The 25,569-nt window shown below is 46.9% G+C and overlaps 1 protein-coding gene across 10 annotated transcripts in view; it reads left to right on the plus strand.

Annotated features, from left to right (window-relative positions):
• The first annotated feature begins 3,421 nt into the window (after window positions 1–3,421).
• The window catches only part of ZC3H7B (zinc finger CCCH-type containing 7B), a 44,697-nt gene continuing 22,549 nt past the window's right edge, over window positions 3,422–25,569 (plus strand). The window contains exons 1-11 of one of the 10 annotated variants that reach the window (XM_040554210.1): window positions 3,422–3,657; window positions 9,379–9,439; window positions 11,096–11,129; window positions 11,493–11,690; window positions 12,565–12,723; window positions 16,056–16,136; window positions 17,522–17,581; window positions 19,016–19,058; window positions 22,805–23,064; window positions 23,974–24,322; window positions 25,294–25,406. In XM_040554210.1, coding sequence (XP_040410144.1) covers window positions 9,387–9,439; window positions 11,096–11,129; window positions 11,493–11,690; window positions 12,565–12,723; window positions 16,056–16,136; window positions 17,522–17,581; window positions 19,016–19,058; window positions 22,805–23,064; window positions 23,974–24,322; window positions 25,294–25,406 — 1,350 coding nt within the window. In that variant the 5' untranslated portion in view covers window positions 3,422–3,657; window positions 9,379–9,386. Of the gene's footprint in view, window positions 3,658–4,368; window positions 4,388–9,378; window positions 9,440–11,095; window positions 11,130–11,492; window positions 11,691–12,564; window positions 12,724–16,055; window positions 16,137–17,521; window positions 17,582–19,015; window positions 19,059–22,804; window positions 23,065–23,973; window positions 24,323–25,293; window positions 25,407–25,569 lie in introns of those variants that run through there. The other 9 variants (XM_040554158.1, XM_040554168.1, XM_040554189.1 and 6 more) reach the window with 9 other exon arrangements.

Below are 25,569 nucleotides of genomic sequence, written 5' to 3' on the forward strand. Positions count from 1 at the left end.
TGCTTGCTACCACATTATGTGTGCACAGGTCGTCCTAACATAGAATCACAGAATCATTAAGGCTGGGAAAGATCTTCAAGATCATGTGGTCCAACTATCCCCCTACCACCAATGTCACCACTAAGCCATGTCCCTAAGCACCACGTCCAACCTTTCCTTGAACACCCCCAGGGACGGTGACGCCACCACCTCCCTGGGCAACCCGTTCCAATGCCTGACTGCTCTTTCTGAGTAGAAATATCTCCTAATTTCCAACCTGAACCTCCCCTGACACAACTGGAAGCCATTCCCTCTACTCCTATCACTAGTTACCTGTGAGAAGAAGCCAACCCCCAGCTCCCCACAGCTTCCTTTCAGGTAGTTGCAGAGAGCAATAAGGTCTCTCCTGAGCCTCCTCTTCCCCAGACTAAACAACCCCAGTTCCCTCAGCCACTCCTCACAGGACTTGTGCTCCAGGCCCTTCACCAGCTTCGTAGCCCTGCTCTGGACATGCTCCAGGACCTCAATGTCCTTCCCACTGTCCAAATGGCACCCTGCAGACACTTACGGGTGCCATCTCAGGTGGCAGCTGCAGATCCCTGGTGAGGTCAGGATTGAGATTGGTAACAGGCTGCGTTTACCTTGCTATTTGGTCCCCAAAATTTCTAAGAGGCATTTTTCACTCTCACACAACTCTGCCACTGTGATTATAAGCAAGAATATCAAATGCTGTTTATACAGACCTAAGGAAAAAATGTCAGTAGTTAGCAATGCGGACTGACTTGGGAGGCTGCACTGGGGTTGAAGGGCACACTAGGCCTTCTTTGTTTGGGGAGAACAGAATAAGCAATTACATTTCTTTATGAGCCATGACAGCTGAAAGAATAAAAGTCAAAAAACAGTACAGAAAACTTGAGCAAAAGCTAACTCATAAATAATGAGATGAGTTTCTCCCCAGAAAATGTAGAGGAGATGAGGGAACAAGTTAGTGTGATCTGGAGAAAGAGCTTGAATTCAGAAACTACGAGCAAGGAGTTTGGCACTTGTTATTAGCTTATCGTGATCTCTAGCAATAAACAGGATCATATCAAATATATCCAATTCCCTTCTCTGTCTTTCTCCCAAATATTGGCTGAGCCAAAGGGGCAAGAATAAAGCCTTTAATTGTAGATGCAGCTGTATTGGAATGAAAGTGTACTTTGCCATTACAGCACAGATTGATACATTAATTCTCCCTAAAAGAATAGCTTTAGAAATTAAAGTCAGTTTTATGACACTGCAGCTATTTTGTAATATAGATTTTTGGCATTTTGACTCTGCTGAATATGTGCACCCAAGACCTAGATATCCATGCTTCCAAATTATGAGAATCTTCATGTTAGCCACAGAGGAAAGGTGTCATTTTATAAGCAGGGCAACATCTGCTGGATTATGACCTTACAGGTCAGCCCTCAATATTACAGGCAAAGGAAATTGGGGCAGGGGAAGTATAATGTGACATTCCATGGGGAAATTCAGTCTTGAAAATTAATGTTCTTGAATTAAAAAATAGTGCTTATTCCAATATAACTCCTGATTGCATATAGATTTTGGTTTTGTTCCTCTTTGGTTTTTTGTTCCTGGGCTTCTCCTAAGCCCTCTTGTTCTCATCCAGCTGCAGTGTTTTTCTTGTCTCTCAGATGTTGAACTCCAAGAGCAGGGTTGGAGGCTTCTTGGGCTCTCTGACTCACTTGATGCTTCATGGCTCTGTGATGCTGCCAGCCCTGTGTGATCCAACGTGTCAGGTCTCCCTGGGCTTACCTTTTCCACCAGGCTAGCCCCACCTTTCTTCTGCCCAAAGCCACCCCTCAACTGGAATTGTCTTTTAACGAACATTTTGTCCAGCAGCTTCTACAGTGGAGGCCCACCTTGCTTGGACTCTACTCATTGTCATGCTGTCAATACCTAAAAATAAGAGGTAATGAATTCACTGAACAGGTAACAAAAATGAATACAGTCCTATCCACAAATAACAGTAATAATTGGATCGTACCTGAGAGCATAATGAATACCTAAAAAATAAAAAATAAATAAATTATATTGTGATTAAATGTTGTGAAAAGAAGTAGGACAATATTCTCCAACGTCATATGGTACATTATACTATTTACAGCCTATACGTCATGAATTATCAGTTTATTGTGTTGACAGGGCTGCCAGAAGCCAATCCTACTCAGTATAATCAAGTCTTTCCTTTTCCGATTAAAATGTTTTAAGTACTAAGGAATTTTAATACATTTTAGATGATACCTTCTACCTGCATCTGAATATTGTCTGAGTTGCTTAGCTGCAAATCATAAGTGACACTGTTTTGGGTCATGGTAAATAGAGGATTGAGACGCCGAAGAGTAAACAGGATCTTGCTTACATTTAAAAAGAGGGGATAATTTAAACGAGTGTCAGTCTGGAAACTATGATCTGACGGGAGACAGAAGCCTTCAGGGAGAGGAGAACCTATCCTATCAAGGGAGTCTGCGTTGGGAGCTGAGCATAAAGCTCATTTCAGAGGGATATTTGAAGTTGATGGCATTGAAGCTGGGCGGGGATGGATGAAACCTTTTTTTAAGGTGATCTGTGTACCTCTGTGTTCACAGCCATTTCCCGTGACAACATAACTTGTGGTGCCCATCTCCTGCTTCCCCCGATAACTCATCTCCTGGGATTCTCCAGTGTGGGGTATTGTGGCGGTACAATCCACTTTCTGGAAATACTGAAAGATTTGAAATGAGAATAAGCCAACATCTCATTCCCAGGAAGTGCCTAAGCACATATGTGTAAATATAAATATATGTATGTGTATGTATATTATGTATAATATATGTATATTATATAACATAGAATGGCATATAATAATAATATCATTTTATATACACACAATATCTTCCTTTCTGCACAGGAAGGTTCGAGTTTTTAGAACATCTTATTTACAGGGAAGCTGCTCAGCAGTATGGGATGGAATAAGCGTTTTCTGGCCAGAATAAATAATTTCTCAGAATACGTAATTGCGATGGCCCCCTCCCAGCAAACATATGTGTTTGAGCAAAAGGGTCGCTTCGTGCATGTGATACCCCTTCCCTCCCCCCGGGGGGGTCTTGCAGTTTAGTTCATTGCTGCACTTCACGTGCAAACAGGCACTCTGCAGAGGCAGCTTGGCTTTCTTTTGGGGTATATTCGATATATTGCTAAAGACAACCAGAAAGGAAAAAAAAATGTATTAAAATAAGAATGGAGCTTCGAACATTCCAGCACTTTATTTTTTACTATTATTAATTATTTTTAAGCCTGTTTCACCTTAAAGAATCTCAGAACTGGCCGGGAGGGAAAGATGCGTGCGTGTTTGCCGTGGGAAGCGGTAGCCTCTAGGGCCCAGAGGATATGCGGGAGGCATTTTCTCTTGCTGGTGCGGCTGAGTACGAGCGGCGAGCGAGAGACCTGGAAATGAAAGTAAAGAGCTCAGGAGGCACATGGAGGGAGCTGCAGGGGCAGCCGATCCAGAAGCAGAATGCTCCCTTCTATAATTAAATAGCACTTACTATTATTATTACTTATAGTAATAATACATTAATAATACCTCTAGTAATATAATACCATTTATCAAGGAAAGTTATACATAGTGTGGGGGGGAGAACCCAAGAAGAGGTAAGTCCTTTATTATTATTATTTTGGGGGGATATTTTTTCCTTAATCCTAATGTATATGTGTGTGTGTTTATGTATGTAGAAAGGGGTGGACTTGAGAAACAAGAAAATCTCGATGTTGCTTCATTAAAAAGTAAAGGTTTCGAATACGAACTGCATAGATGAAATGTTGTGTAATTGCAATTTAAAAAAAAAAAAGTGGAGAAAAATAATATTGGCGAGATTTCGAAGCTAACCCCCCCTTCTGCCAAAAATGTGGGGCTTGCAAAAAAAATAATTGTCAGAGATCCTAATCCCACCCCCTGGAAAAAATGTGGTAGTAGTCTAAAATTGAATAGCTAAGGAAAAAGCCCCTGGGTTTATATTAAAAACTTAGGATTAGTTGTGTTTGTGGTTTGTAGCTTTGAGAGCTGTGTTCGGGTCTGTATTTTGGCTGCAGCTTCTCCTTCTTGTTTGGTATAAACCCCGCGAAGGAGCAGAGGAGCCCAGCTGGAATAGCTTTTCAGATGTACCTTCCTTAGGGGCTTGTAAAGTTTATCAAATTAGAAGGTTGTGTTTTTGTATTTTTGTATTTTTATTTTTAAAAAATATTGATGCTTTAGACAGTTTCCGGGTAACAGGGGAGGTTATCTTTTTTCTTTTTTTTTTTTTTTCTTCATAGAGTCGCCTCCCAGACTCCCGGAGATCTGTGATTTTTATTTAAGCGGATGGGGGGTGGGGAAGGATGAAGAGTATGTTTGGGTTTGTTTTCCGTTTTCCTGGAAACCTAGCTATCTCCTGCCGGGGGAGAGCCCTCCCGGCAGGACCTGGGGGGACATAATGCCGGGGTGCCGGGGCCCGGCAGAGCCGAGGGGGGCGCGGGAGGCACCGTCGGCCCCTCTCCGCCCCGGCCGGCCAAGGTGGCGCTTCCGCCCGCGGTGGCCGCTAGGCGAGGCCGGGGATCGGCGGCCTAGTGCTGGGGAGGGGGGGGGGGGGAGGAGAGCAGGGGCTGCCGCTTCGCCCGTGTGCGAGCCAGCTCCCGCACTGAAATTTTAAAACGAGGCAGGGGAGGGCGAGCTGGGTGGGCAGGAGACCCGGAGCAAGTGGCCAAGGGATGGCAATGTCACCCCGCTGTCCCAGCTGCACTGCTGGGCCCGCTGGGCTGGGGGCAGGAGGAAGGTGACCTGCAGTAAATGGGGTGTTAGTGTGGGGTGTGAGGCTGGAGGAAGATGAAAAGGGGGGTGAGGAGGGCCAGAGTGATCTCCTGAGGTGATCAGCCTGCCCTCCTAGGGATATGTTGGATGGCTGCTGTTATTTTCTTTTGGGGCTTGGGTGTCATCGCAGACTTGCCCCACATTCACTGGGACCAGGGGATGAAGGGATGGGATTGTTAGACCTGGTGGACCTGGGGACTCCAGAAGTTGCTGGCTGTAAGAAGTGTTGAAACCCAGGGAGCGGCCCCTGGGAGTGGGCAGGAGACCTTGTTTGTGGTGGGCTGCACAGCTTGATCTGTTTTGCTGCACCACTGAGGTGTCCAGTCTGCAGCCAAAGACTCCCTGTTTGCAGGTTAGCAAATTGTGGAGCCTTTTGCATGGAGGAGAGCGCACAGAGCCTGGGGCTGAGCTCCTGTCTCAGCTTTACAACCTGTCAGTTGCATCTCAGTGTGCTTGTTTCTGGCTGAAATGTTATGGTCAAAGCCTGGAAGTCAGGCAAGTGTGAACTCATTGCCATCCCAGAAACGTATTGTGAAAAACTTTGCCCACATTCAGCTCTGGCAGGGTCCTTGATAAGGTAAATTAAAGTATTCCTGTTCATCTTGTGTTGTCTGGTAGAGTGAATCTACCCGGTTTGTGATTGAGTCACCCTGTTTACTGGCTCATGCTTCCTTTTGAAGGCAAGAAAACCGTTTTGCCGATCTGCAATATTTTATTTCTGTCTGGCAAATAGTTTGTAACTCATTGACAAAACATGAATAAAGTCCTCTCTAGATGCTGGACCAGAGAGGATAAACATCTCTGGACTGAAACGATAAGAGCTTTGTGGTGGGGATATAAATACCCTGGATTCGAATCCTGCTAGCGCTTTGAGCAGACAAGTCTGGACAGACAGATTTAGGGGGAAACAAAGACATTTAGGCACACTGCTTGATGAAATGTTTTCCACTGTGTTTCTAAAAATATTTACAAGACCGAGAAAAAAAGCTAAGCAAGCTCTGTGCTTAAAATTAGTTATGCATCAACCGCGGTGTGGTTGCAGCAGAACCAAAGGGTTGCACGTGTCGGTGGCCGACTGTGCATTGGGTTTGCGGGTGTAACGAGTGTGCAGTTTGGTCCAAGGGTAGAATGAAACACGGAGAAGAGGCTGGAGTGACAAGGGGAGACAGAAGTGACCGAGTTCGCCTGGAAAGCGGCAGGGGAGGTGTGAAGAGCAAAAGGGGCAAGAGGAGTCTGAATGGTAGTCTCCAGGGGCAGTGGGGCAGGCATAACGGAGGAGGAGAACACATGGAGGAAGGTGCCGGTGTGAAGCTGGATCGAACGGGAACAGGGGTTGTTTCCGAGAGATATAAAATAGGTCGTTAGGGCAGCAACATGTGGTGTGCATTTTGAGGGTGTTGCCACGAGAAGATGAGTCTTATGTGTAAAGTAGTGACAGAAGTGTGAAGGTGTGGTGGAGTGCTAGCAGAGGAGGCTGGTCACCCACTTGGAAGGAGAGAGGAATGTGGGGCAGCTCCGGGGTGCAACGGTGTGGAGGGGAGGTCAGGCCCATGGTTTGTGTCTAAAGAAGGCAGTAGAGGGTCTTGTGTTGGGGAGCACTCGCTGTGGAAGATGAGGCTAGGGCTGCAGAGAGGAAACAGCGTGCAGGGCCCAAAATTTTTTTTTATGAGGGTTTTGTAGCAAGGGTCAAAACTGTAGCTGGTTATTGTGGGATTTAAAGATGGTCAAGCCATCTAAATGAAGCAAGGATGGAGATGGGCACGTTGGATGTGGTGGCAGTGGTGGTGAGGAGAGAGAAAACAGAAGGGGAGCTGCAGGATGCAAGAGGAGTTGGATAACTGTAGGAAGGAGATGTTTTGGAGCCCTTCCCTGTAGTCCTTTGGCTCCACTCCAGCTTTTGGTCAGTAATATTTGAATGCCATTCCCTGTGGGCAAGCAGCAGTAAACAGTTTGGGTTATAACATATGCCCACATCCTGTTGTGGAGGGTGTTTAGCAGTGGGATCGGGGTAGCCATGAGAACAGGTACGGATCTTCTCTTCCTCACTCCTTGCAGTAGTATTTTAAGAAAAGAGCTGAGCTCAGTAGCAGTGGTCGAAGCAGGCTGTGCATATCAGAAGCTTTTCAAGGTGATGCATCCGTTGTGTGGATAAACACAATTGTGAAGGTGTGCCACAGCATTTTTGGAGTGTGGCCATTGACTTTGTGAGGAACAGCCAGTGTTCAACGGCTCTCCCCGCAGTCGCCAATAATCTCCCTTTCCATCAGACCCGTGGGCCACCACTTCGCTTCCGTTCCTTTTGTTCCCTCCAGTCTGGCTCATGTCAGGGACCAGCGAGAGCAAGGCTGCTCCTCCAGGGAGGACAGGCTAGGAGCACAAAGTGATGACAGCCACCAGCAGTGACCTCGCTAACCAGGGTACAGTCCCGCCGTATCCGAACAGAGCAGGCAGAGCATGCGCGTGGTTGGGTGAGGCTGATCGGGGCATTTAAAGCTAAGAGCACAGACAGCTAGAAATTCTCCCTTCCTTCCTGTGCTTTCCCTCATGAGCCTTTGTAAGGGTCCCTTGGCTCTTTTACTCTTCCCCTTCCTGCTCCAAATTTCTCTCTTGGCATTTCCCATGGTGGCTTTTTCCCCATCTGCGTCTCTGATGTCCCTCAAAGTTCTCTCCTATGCTGCTTTGGGATTGCTCTGTCCTCTTCCTTGGCCTTTGCTGCTGTTTGTGTGCAAATAGCTCCTTCTGCTTCTCTACGTCTTGTCTCTTCTCTCTTACTTCTGTCTTTTCAGAGTTTCATGTAAGAAGAAATGTCAAATGAAGTAACTGTGTCTTTTTCTGCCCCTCAAGCCTGTCTGCCTGTAGCTTCAGCGATAATATTAACCTCACAGTCTCCTTGTTATTCCTCCTGATTGCTCATTATCCAGGTTATTTATAAATCATTGCAGGCCTTCTGTTGGTGTTGTGCTGAAGTCTACCTGCTCTTCTCCATCGCTTCTGTTAAAAACCTTTACAGAGACGCTGATTATCACTCACCTTGTCTGCTGGCATTCTGGCTTTCCTCTGCTTGCTGTGCTGCTCATCCCGTTCCACATGCAGCTGCTTAAAATCTCCTACCTGCTGTTTGGACCAGATTGCTTTCAAATTTAATGTCTGATGACTTGCAAAGTGCACGGTATCTCTTTCAAGCCCTTGCTTACTGCTGCTGCCTTTTCTTCCCAGCCTTTATCTCACCACTATCTTTTTTTTTTTTTTTTTTACCCCCAGCTGCCCTTCTTGGTGAAGGGCAAGTATCAGTTCTACATTTTGCATAGTGCAGAGCACAATCAATAAGGGCTTGCTTAGTTGTCAGGATTGATTTTCACATACCTTAAAGGTTCCTTCAAGCTGTTCTGGACTGGATGTGCCATAGGCACCTGAAGATACCTTAGAATGGTAGGGTGGCCTTAATATAAAAGGAAGCCAGGTGATAATGCTTTTCAAGCTGTTGCAGCGTTGAGAAATGACTTTTGTTTTTCTCCTGATCTCTTCAGAGGCAATCCCAGGCTGTGAGAGCATGCTGTCTTCAGCTCCATCTCATCTCAGTGTTTCCGTGCTTGCTGGCTTTGTCCCTCAAATGCTGAACATCATTTGTAATCACAGCTGGCCGATGTCAAGGCAGGAAAATTTGTGGTCATCGACAACTCTTTTTTTTTGGCCACAAAATGTGCCATCTCTTCTCCCCCTTTTTATTCTCCTGTGTGGCAGACCTTGGGGCGAGGTCAGGCAGGAGCTATTCCCATATTTGCCCCCAAACTGCAGGGGATGAAACCTATGTGTCTAATGATGTGCTTCAAACCGATTTGAACTGAGAAAAGGGACATTACTCCAAAATGGTTCCAACATACTCCTTGCCTGTCTGCACTCTGACCTGGAGCATCCGGGGAGAGGGGAGCCCTGTCCTCCCTTCCAAGGAACATTCCCAAGTCTCTGCTGCTCTTGCCAGCTGATTTTCAGCACGAAATTTCTATTGCTGAGATCCGTTCTTGTCCTTTTGCGTGTACCACAGCAAGCAATTCCATCACCTTCCTAGCATCCCTCTTCGTGCTATGTTTCCAGATGTTTTTAAGTCTCGTCTAGCAGTAAAAATTGTTTATCGTGGGAGGGTCCCCGCACAAATTCCTGATGTCACTGCCAGTGCAGGGAAAAAGCTGATTGGTTTTTTTCCTCCTTTCCTAGAAGGCAGTCATGATTACGGTTGGTTCCCATTGCTTTATTTACCGGGAGTCTTAAGTTTAGAGCTCAAATTGAAGCGATTCCTCTTTGCCTGTGTATCCTGGCAATGGCATGTGAGAAAAAGCAGATGCAGGGAAGTGAGCTGCTGGCTGTCCTTTGTCTGCTGTGTGGATAAATCATGGACTTCGGTGTTCTGGGCATCTGGTCTGGAACATTTTGTTAGTAGTGAATTCAGGCACACACAAAATACCGTGCTGCTTAATTGCCAGTGAGACCTGTAATGACTCATTTTGTGTGTTTTTTTTTTTTTTCCTCTGCAGCTACTATAATGGAGAGACAGAAGAGAAAACAAGAAATAGAGAAAGGACTTCAGTTCATTCAGTAAGTGGACAACTTCATTGTTTCCTGTGGCTTTGGAGTTGGCTATCGTTATATCAAGGGCTGTAGAAACTGAGTTCTTCCTGTTCACCTTTCGTAGGGAGGAACATAGCGTTCCCATTTTGTAGGTAGGGAAAACAGGGTAAATGAATTGCCAGGTGCCCCACGTGCTGCCGGTAGCAGGAAGAGATGGCCTGGGTCTTTTACAGTTGCCAATGTGGTTGTTGCCTCGTGTCTCTCTTCTCTGAATATCTGTGGCCTTCTAGAGCTTGGGGTGATTGCATGCGTGGTGACTATGAGACCAAGTACTTCCTTATGAAGTACAGGACTGCTTTCCCTAGAGTGGCTGAGTAAGCAAAAGCACTAAGGTCCAAGTTGCATAGTGAGTAGGGAAGCAGTGAGATAGTAATCAGGTTTTTGTTTCATTTTGTTTTCTTAAGGTCTGCTTTGAGTCCTGCAGTTAAGGCTGAAATCTATTTATCCACAGCAGGAAAAAAAAGCCAAGTTTCCCATGTTACATACTTAGGTCCTGTGGCATGACAATCATATCTTTACCCCAGTCTGAGACTAAACCTGGCTGATAAGGCAGTCTCAGACAGGCAGTTGTGAGGTTTATTCTGATACCATTTATGAAAATGCATAAGGTTCCCAGAAATAAAGTCATTTAGAAATACAGGATATTGACTGTGCCTCTGGAATGTATCCTGAACTTTGAACCAGGGGAAGTGTCATTTATTGGCTTATTTTGATTTGAAAGAGGTGTAGTCCAATTTTATATGCAGCCTGAATGTTTCTTACAATGCCGTAGCATTTCCTTTTGGTACTGCTGAAATCTAAAAAAGTTTAGTCTCTGACCAGTAAGATCACGTATACAGTGCTGTATTTCAAAGATCAGGAGGGCCATGAAAGTTGCTAAGGATTTCTCTAGAGCTTAATGTTATCTATTTGAAGAGAAAAAAATATGCGTGGACCAAACCTGGATGACCGAGGTGGTCTGACTTGAGGAATGGAACCTTTTGCCTAGGTCTCAGTGCTGTTGTGGGATGAGTGTTGTCTACACAAGCACTGCCAGTTTTGTGGCACAGCCTGGCAGCCTTGGCCAAGACAGCCAGAAGTCAATGACCTCCTGCACTTGGACTGTTTTCTCCTTTCCTTCTGTTTGTGGTGTAGGCCTAAAGGCATGTGGCCGAGGTAAAACAGAGCAAAGTGATTGCATTTCTCACTGTATGTCTTTTCTGTAATCACACAGAGGATTTGAGGAGTTCTTGGAGTGACCAGTCTGTTGCCTCTCTTAAAATACTCTCATATTCTCCATGACAATCTTTCATGGGACTTTCTCAGAGATGTTTTTTTATAGGTGGGTGTCTGAAGGCAACATTACCAAAGATCATATATGCACAGGGAAGAGCTGACAATAAGATTCCACTAGTCTCAAATCCTTCTGGGACTTGACCATCTCTTGGCACCACTGTGGCCATCACTGAATGTAATGCTCCCTAATTGTCTTCTCTTCACCCCAGCTGCCTTTGAAGTGATAAAATGTTTGGTAACTCACTGAGATCATCAAAACGGGACTGGAAGGATAGTTTCTTCATCAAACAAAAGTGTTTGCATGGATGCCTGTGTCATAAGCTTTTTTTCCTCTTTTTTTTTTCTCAGGTCCACATTACCCTTAAGCCAAGAAGATTATGAGGTAATTAAAAGTTTGTTTTCTGACGTTAGGAACCCTTTGGTTAATAAGATTCGTTCTATTGCACAGCCATTAGTTTACATACCAGAAGTGGAGAGCATGGGGTGGTTTGTATAAAAGTGTTAAGGATTCTGACAAGAACAACTTTCAGAGAAAGAAGGAGATACTGTTCAAGAAGGAAGGACATTAGACTGAATTATTCTCATCTACCAAAAGACTGATGTTTTTTAGAGGCGAGTAGGGAGGCAGGAGAATCTTAGTGGGCAGGAAGGTTGCTAAAACATATGGAAGGAAATGGGAAATTAGGAAACTGCTCCTGTCTCTGGATCCCTGTTTCAGTCTGTTTGTTCTCTCCCTACTACCCAGGCCTTTTTGCAGAAGCTGGTGAGAAACCTGTTTGCAGAGGGCAATGATTTGTTTCGAGAGAAGGATTTCAAGCTTTCACTGGTACAGTATGTAGAAGGGCTGAATGTGGCGGATTACGCAGCCTCTGACGAGGTGACCATCCCAAAGGAACTCCTGTGCAAGCTGCATGTCAACCGAGCTGCCTGCTACTTCGCCATGGTGAGCACCCTCCCAGGTCATCCCCAAGAGCCAGGGTGGACATCTGGATTGCTTTGGGTGCCGTGCGATTGGAAAAGGTGTCAGGAGGGATTCAGCCCCAGCACTGGAGGAGATGGTGACACACTGAGAACGTTGATACCTCCTCACTGTACACTGCGTCTTGCAAGACCAGAGGAAGAATGTGAAGGAGAGGGGGCCTGCCTTTGTTGGTCAGGCCTAAGGTACTGAGAAAGCAGTTCAGGTCTGTGTTGGTGAGGAGTTCTGGAGTTCTTCACAGTCTGCAGATCAGATTGTAAAGAGCCAGTGCCTTCCAGTACTGACTCTTTGAGTGTTGTTCTGGAGGTTTGCCTTCTCAAATCTATGAGGCACTGGAAGACAGTGAGAAAGAAGGTTTTGGGTCGTGGCAGAGCTTTCAGTACACATATGGAAAAAGATTCTGAAATAGTCAGGCTCTGAAAGGCTGTGTTCTTCCATTTTCCTCAGGAATGCAACAGCTTTCCTTTATGGCACAACCCCAAAGCAGGTCCATCCTGTTCATAATGAGACTGAGTCCCGTGAAAAAAAGTTAGCAGGCAGTCACGTAATTAAAGACTGTCAAATGTAACATGCCCAAGGTAGAGGGGGAAGTAAGATAAGGTTGCTCAAGCAGCCTGAATTCTAGCATTCACAAATTTTGAAGTGTTTTTTGTTTTGAAGACTTAACAAAATGTTCTATTACTGAAGTTTTTCTGTTTGCATGTGATGTAATGTACGTATTTCCAACTGCCTTTTACATGCTTTTATATTTCTGCTGAGAGATACAGCACTTGGATTCAGACAGAGAGGGGTTAGTCTGCTGTGCCACAGCTGACTCGAGGTGGTTTCTTCCATGCAGGGGTTGTATGAGAAGGCACTGGAAGACAGCGAGAAGGCTTTAGGTCTCGACAAGGAGAACATCCGAGCGCTCTTCCGGAAAGCCCGCTCTCTAAATGAGCTTGGAAGACACAAAGAAGCATATGAGTGTAATAGCCGGTGTTTGCTGTCCCTCCCCCATGTAAGTTTTTGTCTCACACCTCATCTCAATTTCTGTGGCTCACCACCTTGCTCTTCCATCACGTAGCGTTTAGTGTGACACCTGAGGATAGAGGAAGGGGAAAGTTGTCTATTCCTGGTGACGTGCTTATGCCCAGGATTCTTCTCTCTCTCCCTCTCTCTCACTTGGAGAGGATGTTTGAATTCTTAAATTTCTTCAGTCCAAGTCACCATCTACACAATGCCAGCCAGAGACACTGCTCAGTTCCAGCAGGTTTGCTGGCCTATCTGTGAGGAGCAAAAACTTGCCCTAGCAGAATAGGATCTAGGGCCATGAGGTTGTTTTAAATAGCTGGTTTTATATGCCTGATGAGAATACTATGAGAATGGCACAAGTAGGAACTGGAGCCCTGTAAGGAAAACATGTATTCTTTTCCTGTTTGGGATAAAAATATCTGACGTTTTAGTTAATAATTGCTAAGGCAAGCTGACAAAGGGTTTTTTTTATTAGTTCTTGAAAGACGTGAAGGAGTCCTAGATGATTACTGGTATGTTCACAGGTGTGTAATTTTTTTTTGCCTTCAGAGGGGACTATCTCCATATATTAGGCCCTAGATATTTTCCTAATAATGCTTTTATTGAGCCTTCCTTTAGGCCAGATAATTGAACAGATAAATAGACTGTGATTAGATACTACTGGGTACTGGTTGTCTTTGCTAAATTTGATTCTGATCCATCATAGTAATGCTATTACAAGAAAAATGCAACTGCTTCAGCAGAAGTTAATTTTTCTTTTTTATTAGAATTACAGAAGCAATCTTTGAAAGCAAAGCCACGTTAGCAGTTAGTTGCTCCTTTTATATTCATGGTTTCCTTGACTTGGCAGAACAAGGTGACCAAAACCACTGAAGGTATTATGTTAGTTCTTAAATCCTTTTATAAACAAAGCTATCTCATACATCTGTTCATGTAGAACTGCATGTGACTATGTCTCACAATGCAACTGAGCCACGTTAGTGTATGGTTAAAACATTACGGTCATGGTGGTCTACAAACATTTTATCAAACTTCTCTGGGTCAGGATAACTCAACCTTACAAATTCTGTATCAAGACATCTACATTCCTGACTCTAAACAGTTCAGTCTTGTAAATTAAAGTATCCCATTGCCTTGTTGCCTGTTTGACAGAAATCACACGCCTTCTCTGCATCAGAGGCAAGTCATGCTATCCACCATCTCAATTCTCTTTCCATTACACCAGTTGCTAGGCCTCTGGAGCAACCAGGTGCTTCCAGCTTGCGTTGCCGTAACAATTGAGAGCTTTGTTGTGGTCAAAGCAGAGGAAGTATTAAAACTTGCAGTGATGAAGGCACTGCCACTCAGTTGACTCATTGTCTAGCAGAGTTAACTGGGTGCAGATATTCAGCACTGATAGTTTGCAGAGGTTCCCAGCGTGGTGAGGCTGATATTTCTCTGTGGCCTGCTTTTTGTATGGCACAAAGGGAGGTAGCAGCATATTTTTATTTATGTTTTATTTTTTTTTAGGATGTTGGAGGAGAGCATTTTGTAATCCCTTGTTGAGCATCCCCTTGTTTAGGAGGGAGGTAGTAAGCACCTGATGGTAGTATTTGGCTGAGGAGGCTAAAGAAAGATCTAGAAGATGACAAAGAGAAAGTAAGCCCTCAGGCCTTCTTGACAAAAAGGACCACAATTAACTACATGCTCTTGGGAGGTGGAGGTAGTCCAGAGAAAAATACATTGTTGATCTTAGCCAAGCATCAGAGGGAACACGTCAGAGTGACGATGGAATGTGGAGTTGGATAGGGTGAACCTGGTAGGTGTCGGTGTCAGATCAATGAAAAGCGATTATGCTGGAGGTCTTTCTGGTGAATTTTCCACAAGGAGCTGGAAAACGTCAGACTTCAGAAAACACCTGAGAGAGTGTTTGGAAAGGCAGAAGAACCAGAGGCAAGCAGAGAACTGAAAACATGATTGGGGTCCAGTATTGATAAAGACAGAGTGATTGATGGTGGTGTCAGAAGGATCTGAGAGTTGGAAGAAAGTGAGGAGGGAGAAGCAACCGTAAGATTTGACCAAGAGTGGGTTTCTGGAGTGTATGGGGACAGTTTCAGGAGAGGAAGGTACATCCTGAAGAGGCATAAGATGGAGAGAGAAGGGGACATGGGCAAACTAGATTTTTTCTTCACTGAATTCAGAGAAGACAGTGACCTGACCAACGTTGAGGGTGTGGGGGAGCAAGTACAGTCAAAATTTGGCACTCCAAATTGATACTGTGGGATAGAAGACCCAGAGGCTAGTGAGGGGCTGAAAGAGAAAAGATGAACCTTCAGAGAGAAGGAAGCTGGAAAAAAAAACACAAAATTACATAGTAAGTAGAGAGAGAGGAGCAAGATTTAGGTTCGGAGGTCAAGAGAGGAGATGTTGTGGCATTAAGGAGGGATATCGCAATATATTGGGCAGGTATGTTTTCCTTCTTTCAAGAAACTGTTAAAGTACTCCAGTATTTTTGCCAACAGAGAAGGAGAGGAAAGCAGAAGGAAGTTAGCAGAAGTTGCTGATGGTAAATAAGTGAAAAGGTTTGTGGCAGATCGTAAGTCGGGGTGGAGCTAGAGAGGGTGGAGCACGGCCCAGAACTTTGTTCAAAGCCTGTGGTGGTGTGAGAGTGGGCCTGGTCAGTGAGCTGGGAGGATGGTTAATGGCACGCAGGGCGGGAAGCAGAAGGATCTCTTGGCTAAGCTGAGGCTGTTTAACCAGAGGTGGATTTGGTGAAAGGGCCTGGTAGCTACTAAGTTGGAAGCTGAGACTTGGTTTCAGCTGTACAAACAAACAAACCAGGCTAGTAAATACTGTCTGCATATCAGAACTGTTTGTTAGCTCTGTGGCTGGCAGAAAGGGAAGGCACGCAGGCATGCGTGGAAGGCATGCAGGAAGGCACGCAGGCTCCTTCTTCCCAGCCATGGGGACCTTGTGGAATCAGCCCCCAGCCACCTGTGACAGCCCCCTCAGCCGTATTGTCAATGGCACTCATGAACCCTGCCTTCAGAGAGCGAGTGCTTTCTTGCAAGCAGATAACTGCTTCTCATTTTCTGCAGCATTAGAAGAGCGTGGGGTGAGGTCCTGGTGCAACCTCAGTGTCTCAGCAGGAACAAGAACACTCTGGTCTGCATGGGCTCTCCTAGGGCTGCTCTGGCAATTGTCCACCTGCTGCTGTCTACAAGTGAGGCTTCTTGGCACAGCCCAGTGTGGAGAGCTGCATTCCTGTTTGTTTTGTTTTGTTTTGTGTGCCACAAAGACACTGAACTGAAAGTGTCCTTGCAATGCTTTTGTCCCCAGGATGAGAGTGTCACGCAGCTGGGACAGGAGCTTGCCCAGAAGCTGGGACTGAGGGTTCGGAAAGCGTACAAAAGGCCTCAGGTATGGCTTTTTTTTTTTTTTCTTTTCCTAGAGACTGTCCTTTGACTCTTCCAGGTTTACTTCTGCAGAAGTGGTAGGTGCTGCTCTGCAGCTGTAGACACACGTATACTGCCCTGCAGTCCCTACAGCGGGCTGCTGGCTACCCTGCTTGCCCTGACCCTCTGACTCACCTTTGCCTTAATCCATTTCTAACCCCACTGCTGCCCTGGGTCTACTGCTGCGATATTTCCCGTGTCTCCAGCTAATCCGGGCTGGTGCTGCAGCAGAAGCCTCTGATGTATTTGGGAGCCTGTACCTCCGTGAGAAGGGGAACATGTGGCCTGATCCCAAAGGAGATTTTGCCTCACAGTCCTTTCCTTCTTAGGGGAACATGGCAGGTACACATCTGGGCAGATGCTAGGAAAGAAGGCAGCCAAAAGCAAGCCGTGGGTCCAGTTAATTGACCCCAGTGGCTGTATCTGTAACCTGCCTCTAAAAGAAAAGTGCTGCAGTAACTGGCGTGCTCTGTTGGTATGGAAATGTATACTCCGGGATGGAGCTAGAGGGCGTTAAGCCACTGCTGGCCCTCTTGGATAAACCTGCCTCGCTCATGGAAAATCCCGGGGTGCATTTTCAGGAGTAAGCAGCATCAGCTAGTGTTCACTGAGTGTTCACTGAATGACGGACAGCGCGCCTCTGTGAGGCACCTCTGCCCAGCTGCATCCTCAGCCCCGTGCACAGTGGTGCGTAGTACACCTCCAGGGGAGCACCTCTGCAGTATTTGGTGACGTGATCCCTGGGCATCCAGTCTGTCTGCAGAGAGCTTTTTGGGAAAATGGTGCTCTGACATCATATTCCTCTCCGCGACAAACCTCACGTGTGATCAGCCCACCCCAAAACCCCTTGATGTTGTAGCAACTCTCAGCACTCTGAGACGGTTCCGTCGCAAAGTAAGGGAAGTTTTACGCTGAAATATTTTTTTTGTAGAAAAGTTAGAAAAACAAAGATCAGAAAATCCAAAATTATTTTATTACTTGAAATTTGTTGGTTGGTATTTTGGTAATGCCTTGCTATCTCTTGTGTTGACTTCCAGCTTTCATTCCCGCGTTGTAAAGCCTTCCCAGAGCAGTAATGTTTTAATGAAAAGGCAAAAACTTCTGTTACTTAGGAACCGTTTTCACTTCTTGATTGTGCATTGGGTGCTGGGTGTTCTGCACTAAGGTGTCCATGATAAATACATGGCACTGCCAGCGTTCAGAAAACTGTACCCTCGTACACAGAGGTATGCCTTTTGGGGTAGCTTTTATTTATTTTCCTGAAAGGAAAACTGTATTGTAACCCACCTTTACCTCGTTTACAAGCATTCATGAGTTGCCTTTGTTCTAAGACATCTCTCTTCCTTGCAGCAGGAATTGGAAACATTCTCTCTACTCAGTAATGGCACATCAATCAATTTGTCAAATCAGGTATAGTTTGCACCCTGTAGTTCTTACTGTTCGTGGATCGCAACTAGAATGCTTATGAGCTTTATTTACATGCACAATTGTAGCTGTCTTCTAGGATTTAAATGTTCTAATTAGCGTGTTCCCCTTTTAAGAAATATTGTCAAGGAAATTAATTTCTTTGAAAATATTTCTGGTGAAAACACTTTTGCTATCAACAGACCGCTGAAGGTGATTGTTTTTCGTGGTTACTGTGAATGTTTGTTTTCTTGTGTATTTAAAGAAGTTTCAGGTCTCAAGTTTTTACATGGTTAGGACAACAGTAAGTAAAAATCAGAAAATGCAACTGCTGAAGAAACATACGAAATTAAATCACACAACGTAGTTTCGTTGTCCAGAATTGAGCAAGCTACATAGAGGGTTTATGTATTCTTTGTGTTGTTCTTTGAACTGGGAGATCCAGCTGGGCAGAGCTCTGTGCAAATAATAAACCAAAATATCTGAAATTGCCAATTTCCGTGTGCCACCACTGGCTACCAAGGGGAAGAAGAAGGAAAAAAAAAAAAAACCTTGATGCTTTTACAGGCTGTTTGGTACTTCACACAACTCCTTAAAGCAAGCAAACCGTAAAACCATGAAAATTGACATTTGGTGTGACAAGAGGGGTTACTAAAGAATCAGTTTACCTGCCACTGCTCAGTGACTTGCCTTCACATCTTCCTAGGGGGGCAAGTCAGCTGTCCTTTATAGTTGTATCTAGGTTTTGATTTGAAAATCTTCCATTTTGCAAGAAATTATAATACTGCAAACAGTAGAAGTTGCAAAAACTATTGCAGTAGATGCAGTATCTCAAATGTAATGCTTTCCTAGTACCTTTATAAGTGTAAGCTGAAAGCACACATACTTGCCTCTGTTTATGTTTCTGTAAAATACGGGCTTTTTTTATTCCTTGCCTGAAGCTCCAAGTCAGCAGTTGTCTTGGCGGAAACCTTTTCCTGTTTTGAGTTTGCTGTAAAAGTTTGCGGTTATTAGATTGCAAAATATGTGAACTACGAAAAGGAATGTTGTGTAAGATCAGGCTAATCAGATCTCGCACTGCACAGGGCTGACCGACTGGTTTGTCCTGAGACTTGGGACACGGTATTCTCATCCACACATGAAAAAGCCAAGTCTGTGTACAGATTCGCTCACGTGGTTGGGCATAATGCAGAGCTGGTACCCTTTGCAGAAACAGGATTAGTCCACTGCTGAAGGTGAAAATGAACAGGCTCTTCGGATGAACGGCCTTTTAAAGTTCAGTGGTTTTACTGCTCTTGCACTGAAAGAGGCAATAAAGGAAAAGAAAGGGCCAAATACGTTTAGGAGTAGTAAAGGGTCTCATCTGTGAAGTGTGAATATCTTTTTAAAGATGAATTTGTGGTGATAATTTCTCTCCTCTTTCCTATGCCCTCTTTGCAGACCACTTCCAATGGTTTGGGTTCGATTGATGACATTGAAACAGGTAAAGACATTTCTGTTCTCTGATTTTTGTGTTGTCAGTAAGGTATCTGACCAGGCTGGTGGGCCTGAGAGGTTCATCATCTTCATTTTTGTCTCTTCTGCATACTTTGATGACTAGGAGGAGGAAAAGATGGTGGGAAGCAGGAGCGTATGAGATTATTACCTTAACTGGTTTCTCCTCACATCTTGAGATTTGCAGTCAGCTACTGAGGCACTGGCTGAGGGGAAAATGAGGCAGAGCAGGTGCTTACCTGCTAGTACCTCCTACAGAAAAGCTTTTTGTCCGGGCCCAGTGAGGGACATCTCCGGGAATTAAAAGGATCTGCTGAGGTCCACAACCTCCTCCAGTTGTGCTTTCTTCAAGTTAGCCTTGGCAAAGCTTCTGAAATTCTTCTGTAAGCTCCCAGACAAAACAGCCTAGATAAAGTGAAGTTAAGGTTGTAGGCAACTGTCTGTGCTCTGAGCACGTGTGGTCCTCCAGGACGTTGAGATGGAGGAGTTGAAAACAAAAGGAGCTGGGAGGGCCCCAGGGAGAGCTTTGCTCTGTGCTAGGCACCGAGGAGGAGCAGAGTGAGGGCCACAGGGTTGCTTTTCTCAGGCTGGGAAACAAGTGACCTTAACTCTGCCCCTGTAGAAAGGCTAGCTGGGTGCTTTGCCCTCTGTCGTGTGCTGGAGCATTTTAAGTCGTGCCTCTGAGCGTGTCAGTCTCTGCTCCTTCGAAAGGTAGCTGCAGTGCTAAGCGTGAAGGCTTGCCGCCGCAGTTGGCTGTTGCTCTTTTTATAGAAAGACACTAATTTCATAATCCGTGATGATAATTCGGTGTCTGGTTTGGAAAACATGTTCGTTCTCCGTTGAATGCCGGTTTGATAACTGAATGCTGCATGCAATCATGAGACCCACTTCCACAACACAAAGAGAGTTTTTCTTATTATCTTGCTGTGCTAAGATGAACCGGACTCTGACTGCAGCGCGAAGAATGCCTGCATCCAGGAGGCTCTTTGTCTAGTCAGGATTTGTTGTAAGAGCAGCATGCCAGCTTTGCTGCAGTTCAGGCAGAGAGAACATTTTCTGCTGGATCTTTTCAAAGCCCCTGAAATGATATGTTACCCGTTGCCCCGAGACTGGCACGCCATGAGGAGAGCTCTGGGTGCCAGCTACCTTGAGCATCTCAGATTAAAAGCTTTTTTAGTAAGGTTGTTGTGGGTTTTTGGTGGTGGCGGTTTTTGTTTTTGTTCTGTTTCGAGATGCAAACTCCTGAAGCCCCTTCCCTCATGCTTTGCTTGAAGTCATCTGATTAACTCGGCCCTGCCCCGCACGGATCATGGCTCAGATGTGGCTCAGGATGGCCTTTGGCCAGCAAATGCACAGGGGGAACAACTGCGTTTTGGGACGCGGAGCGAGAAACAGGGCTCTTAAGGGCACTGTATTCACCTCGCTGGGCACGGTGGCTGATGGTCAAGCTCAGTAGATGGGGGCATCCTGGGGAAAGCAGGAATGGGAAAGCAGAGGTAGGGGAGGAGACAGGGTGGCGGGGAACGGGAGCGGGTGGCTGGAAGGAGGGCAGGGTTTGGGTGGTCAGGGGGAGGGGAGCAGGCGATTCTTCTGTTTGCAGGCAGTGGGATCTCTTGGTTCCCTTGCCTTCTCCCCGCCCTTCACACGCACTGAGCCGTGGGGCATCCCTTCTCTTCCTCTGCCTTTCGATCACGCATTCAGCTTTTCAGGGGTTTGGGCCTCCAAGGGCATTTGAGGACATTGCTCTGCTTCCCAGTCCGACTGGGAACGGGAGGCCTCGCTCATTCCTCAGAGAAGGTTTGCGCTTCTGGATCCCTCGAGGCCGTATCATTGGGAACCCTTTTGCTCCCCCCTGCACGTGTCCCCGGCCCCTCCAGCGTGTCCTGAACTTCTCGTTGGCCCTCGGAGGGATCTTGACAGTACTCCAGATTTAAACATCTGAAAAATGGGGAGGGACAAGCAGTCCCTTTGAAATCTGGCTGAGCTACCAGCAATGAGGCCAGCACCGAGGGGAAGCTGAATGGCTGGCTCCCGAGCGTGGCTGGAGGGTCCGCGACGAAGGGAGGTGAGCTGAGAGAAGTCCTTGCAAAGGGGGCATGGGGTTAGGGCTGGGCCTGATCTGAGGGACGGCTTTGGAAGGATGTGTAAGGTTGTGAAGGGGAACCGGTATCTGTTCCTTGCTGCTTCCCCCTGCTTTCCCTTGCCTTCTGCCATGGCTTGGCCTCCAGCGCTTTGCACAGCGACCTCGGCTGCCGTCCTCCTACTCCCGACAAAAATGCAGGAGGAAAGGTTGCAGGGGGCGGTGGCTGGAGATAAAGGGGCCCGTGCCTGTGTGTCAGCCCTGCTGTTGTTCTGTTCAGGACTCGGGGGGTTGCAGGAATTGCTGGTTTGCTGAGCTGGCTCTACGGAAGGCGTCCACACGGTCCTCAGGCAGCGACGTGGCGTTACAGCCCCACGTAGAAAGAGACAACTGAGGTCTCGTGGAGGCTGAGTACACAGAGCTCGTCCAGACAAGATGCAGTACCTCTCCTTGGATGAAGATTTGCATGTCAGAAGCTTGTCTAGTCTCTTTCCATTCTTATCAGCCCTTCTAATAAAGGCTGTTGTCTCTCCCTCCAAACTTAGCCTTGCTCACACCTTAGACTGCCACAGATACAGTGCAGCCACTGCTGTATGGACGGAGAAGGTAGCACCTTTTTTTCTGATTTCTTTTCTTTTATTCCAGGACATCTTCACAGGGGCAGAATTAAGGTAGTTTGGGTGCTTGGTTTGAGAACTGCAAATGTAATGCTGCATTTCCTGAATTTCTAACATTTGAACTTTTTTTTTAACCTTTAATTTTTTTGAGAATAAAATGCTCTTCTGTGAGGAATCTGTGCTTGTAACCTTAACTTCACTTAACAGAGGTTTATTTTGCATGATGGGAACATCTTAGCTTTTCTGTAGCGTACCAGAAGGGTAAGGAAACCTTAGGAAAAAATCCCTGCTCCTCTCATGCCCCAACCCGTGCTCACAGAAGTTTCTAAGGGGATGTTTGGTGCTGAAGTGTTGAGGGGGAACATGGGGAGCATCCTCCCACCTGCAGACATCAGGAAGCACTCGAGCAGGAAATTTTCTTGGGTAAAGACAGCTGAGTGAGTCTGATGGGGTTTTTTGGGGACACGTTGATAGCACGGCCTGGTCTGAGACCCTGATCTCTGACTCTTCCCAGCAGGACCTCGTGTTTTTATCTTCTGCCATCCAGAATGCCTGAGGGTTTAGAGAGGGGGTGCGAGTAAGCAAGCTTTCAGCTGGGATATCGAAGCTCCAAGGAGCAGAGGAGGCGGTGATCTCTGCCAAGTGCATTAATGAGAAACATTAAAGAAAACACCAGGTGGTAGGTTGTATAGAAATGGGATTGCGTGCCCCTGGCCCTCAGTCCTGGCCGCAGCAAATTCAGTAAGTGGTCAGCCACAGGCTTTGTATTGTTCTGGTTCCTGCTTGCCAGATCCGGACAGTCAGTCTGTGCGCTGGCCTTTAGAGCATATTTCAGCTATCAGTGAGCCACTGGAGGTCGGGAACAAATATCAAAGGGCAAGAACTCTTCAGACCAGAGCCCTCCTCTGAAAACTCGACGTACGTGGTGTTTGTGATTTGATGGAGCTGTACAGTACTGTTTTTTTTCCAGGCTGTGCTCTGCTTGCCCCTTGCAAGAGGCTCTCCTGGGTGACTGGCTCTGTTTCTCCCCCATCACAGACTGCTCTATGGACCTGCAGTGCCTCCCGGCTCCCGTGGCCACCTCCATCCCTGTGAGCGAGGGGCTGGCCCCTTTGCCCTCAGACTCGGATGCAAAGGGCCTGCCTACCTCGCTCCCTGCTGCCAGCTTGCTCCCATCTCCGGACTGCGTGCCCCTGCCAGTGCCTGAGAGCGTGGAGGACTTCACAGATGGGGACATCATCGGGGAAGAACTGGACTCCCTCCTGGACTCCCTCGCCGAGGGGTCACCGTACCCTCTAGTAAGAGCTGCATGGGTCCCCTGCTTCTTGTTCCAAATCGGTTTTTGGAGCTTAAGGATATGCGTGCTGCCTCTCTCTTTCTGTCAGTCTTTCACCCTAGCTCTTCCTCTGGTAAAACTCATTCATTCCTTCCCTTATTTCTGCAACTGGCTTGTGATTATCTAAAGAGCTCACCTCCAAGCCTGCTTTGCAGCGAGCAACTTCACGGAGCTGCCCCCAAAAGGTACCCAAGGTAGCTTCCCCCACCTTCGCCTTCCCCCTGGCCTCTGGTGTCTGTGGAGCTGAAGCAGGCCTGAGGATAGAAATAAGCATGCTGAAGCAAGAATGGCGGATGTATTTTATACAGCAGGCATGCTCTAATCTCCTCGTGTTTTGTGCAGGCTGCATTCAGCCTGAGCTCTTTGAACAGGTCTGGGCACTGTAGAGACAGTCTGTATCGATGCTTGTGTCGGATTTTAGTTGCCAGCCATGCTGGTGTTATGAAAGTCAGGTTGGGTCTGGAAGCAAGGTAATCATGTTCCTGCAGGAAGGATCTTGAGCCGAAAAGCTCTGCTGAGTGCTGCCAAGTGTAATGGTCGTTACCCTGACCTCACTGCTGCGTGCGCTCAGCTCTGCTGGGTTTTGTCCTGAGCTGGTGCAAGTGCCCGACGTAAGGCTCTGCTTTGCAGCCTGCCGAGCTCAGGTAGCCCAGCACCTCCTCAGGGACCTTAGCCCGGGCTGTGCGTGGTGCAGACGGGATGGGGAGGTCTGGGGGAAGTCTGCCGGTGGATGGGGCTGCCGGGTGTCCCCTCCATTCAGATAACACAGCAAGCGCTTGACTGGAAGCCTGTTGCTCAGTTTGCGTTCACTCACTCCCTGCTCCTTGTTTCTAACGTGCTGCTTCTCTTCCTCTTGCCCAACTCCCCAAAGTCTCTGGTCCAGGGCACCATTCCCACCAACCTGCCAACGGAGATGCCCCAGCTGATCCCCGTGTTCCCGGGGGGAACTCCGCTGCTGCCCCCGGTCGTGACGGCCAGCATCCCCGTCTCCACCCCGCTGCCGCCTGCCTCCTTCGGCCTGGTGATGGATCCCACCAAGCAGCTCTCCTCCTCCTCTGTCCTGGACGCCTTTGAGCCCCCGCCGGGGGGAAGTGGTGGCTCCACCTTGGATTCGTTGGATTCCCTGGACCTGCTCCCCTACACAGACTCGCGGCTCGATGCCCTGGACTCCTTTGGGACAAGCAGAGGGTCACTGGATGCCTTGGATTCCTTTGCCATTGGTAGGTGTGGGGCTGGCGGGGTTTCGTGCTGTTTTACCTGGGAAAGCGTGCCAAGGCTGTTTCCTTCAGTGCTGAAGAGGTCTGTCGGATAGCTCTCCCCGCTCGGAACAGGAATACAAATGTTGGAGAGGGCAGGGAGTTGTCCTGGGCAGAGCAGCTGAATATGTCTTGCTCATGAGTAATAAGAAGGGCTGTAGGTGTGTAATCCCAGATAACTAGTATGTGCATGATGTGAAATCTCAGGGGAGAAAGGAACATGAAGGTGTGTGATGAGGAGCAACGAGGCCTAATCGTGGCTTGGTACCCAGGACGCCTCCCTTGGCACAATCTGCTAGACTATGAAGTGATTCCTCCATCTTCCCCAGTGTCTGTTCGACATTTTGTACCAAATGAATAACATCCTGGTGACTGTTTTAAATGAGATAGGACCTTGTGGCACTGGGCAAAATGGTAAAGGCCAAGGTGGGTCGCTCTGATCTGAATTCAGGGCAGTAAGCATCCTGGGGCATCGGGCACTGAACTCTTATGTCACAGGCAGCCAAATTGTAGAAGTTGTGCAAAAAGCAGGTTCCCACCTGTCTCATGAGTGAAGGCAGGCTTCTTCTTGGACAGGTTGTCCCCTGTATTGCAGTATGTAGGCAGCAAAAATATTTTGAGAAGAGCAGAGACTGACCAGTCAGCACTTCAACACTCAGATTCACCTCAGCATTCAGCTGCCTCTGAGCTGCCACCTTGGGAATGCCAGAACTCAGTGGCATCCATGGGTTCAGTGTGGTTTTGGGGACAAGAAGGCCTTTCCTTGAGTTTTCCTAAGACTTAGATGGGTGGTTTAGGTAAAAAGTACTAAAATGTTATGAAATAAATAAAGCAAATGGATTTCACGAGCACTTGTTTGTCTTTTTGTGAGCAGAACCACCTCTGAACGTGAAATGATTGTTTTGTTTTGTGTTTTTCCCCCTTCTTTTGCCCAGAAGAAACCAGCCCTCAGGAACTGCGACACCCACCTGGCAGCCAAAAACCATCCCCCGTGGTGAGTGAGCCGCTCCCCCATGCTGATGTCCCAAGGTGCTCTGGAGCCAAGGTAGTAGTGACTTGGGTGATGTAGGTAATTTGGGCCCCTCTTCTTCACCTGCCCCAGTCAGCGTTCTCCCCAGCCTTTTGGCAAGGCAGGTAAAGGGTTCCCCAGAGTCAGTAGGAAGACACTTGTTCCATCATTTTCATCCAAGGTGGCCGCTATATCTAGCAGC

This window comes from Cygnus olor, chromosome 1 (assembly GCF_009769625.2).
Source record: "Cygnus olor isolate bCygOlo1 chromosome 1, bCygOlo1.pri.v2, whole genome shotgun sequence".
In the NCBI taxonomy this organism is placed as follows: domain Eukaryota; kingdom Metazoa; phylum Chordata; class Aves; order Anseriformes; family Anatidae; genus Cygnus; species Cygnus olor.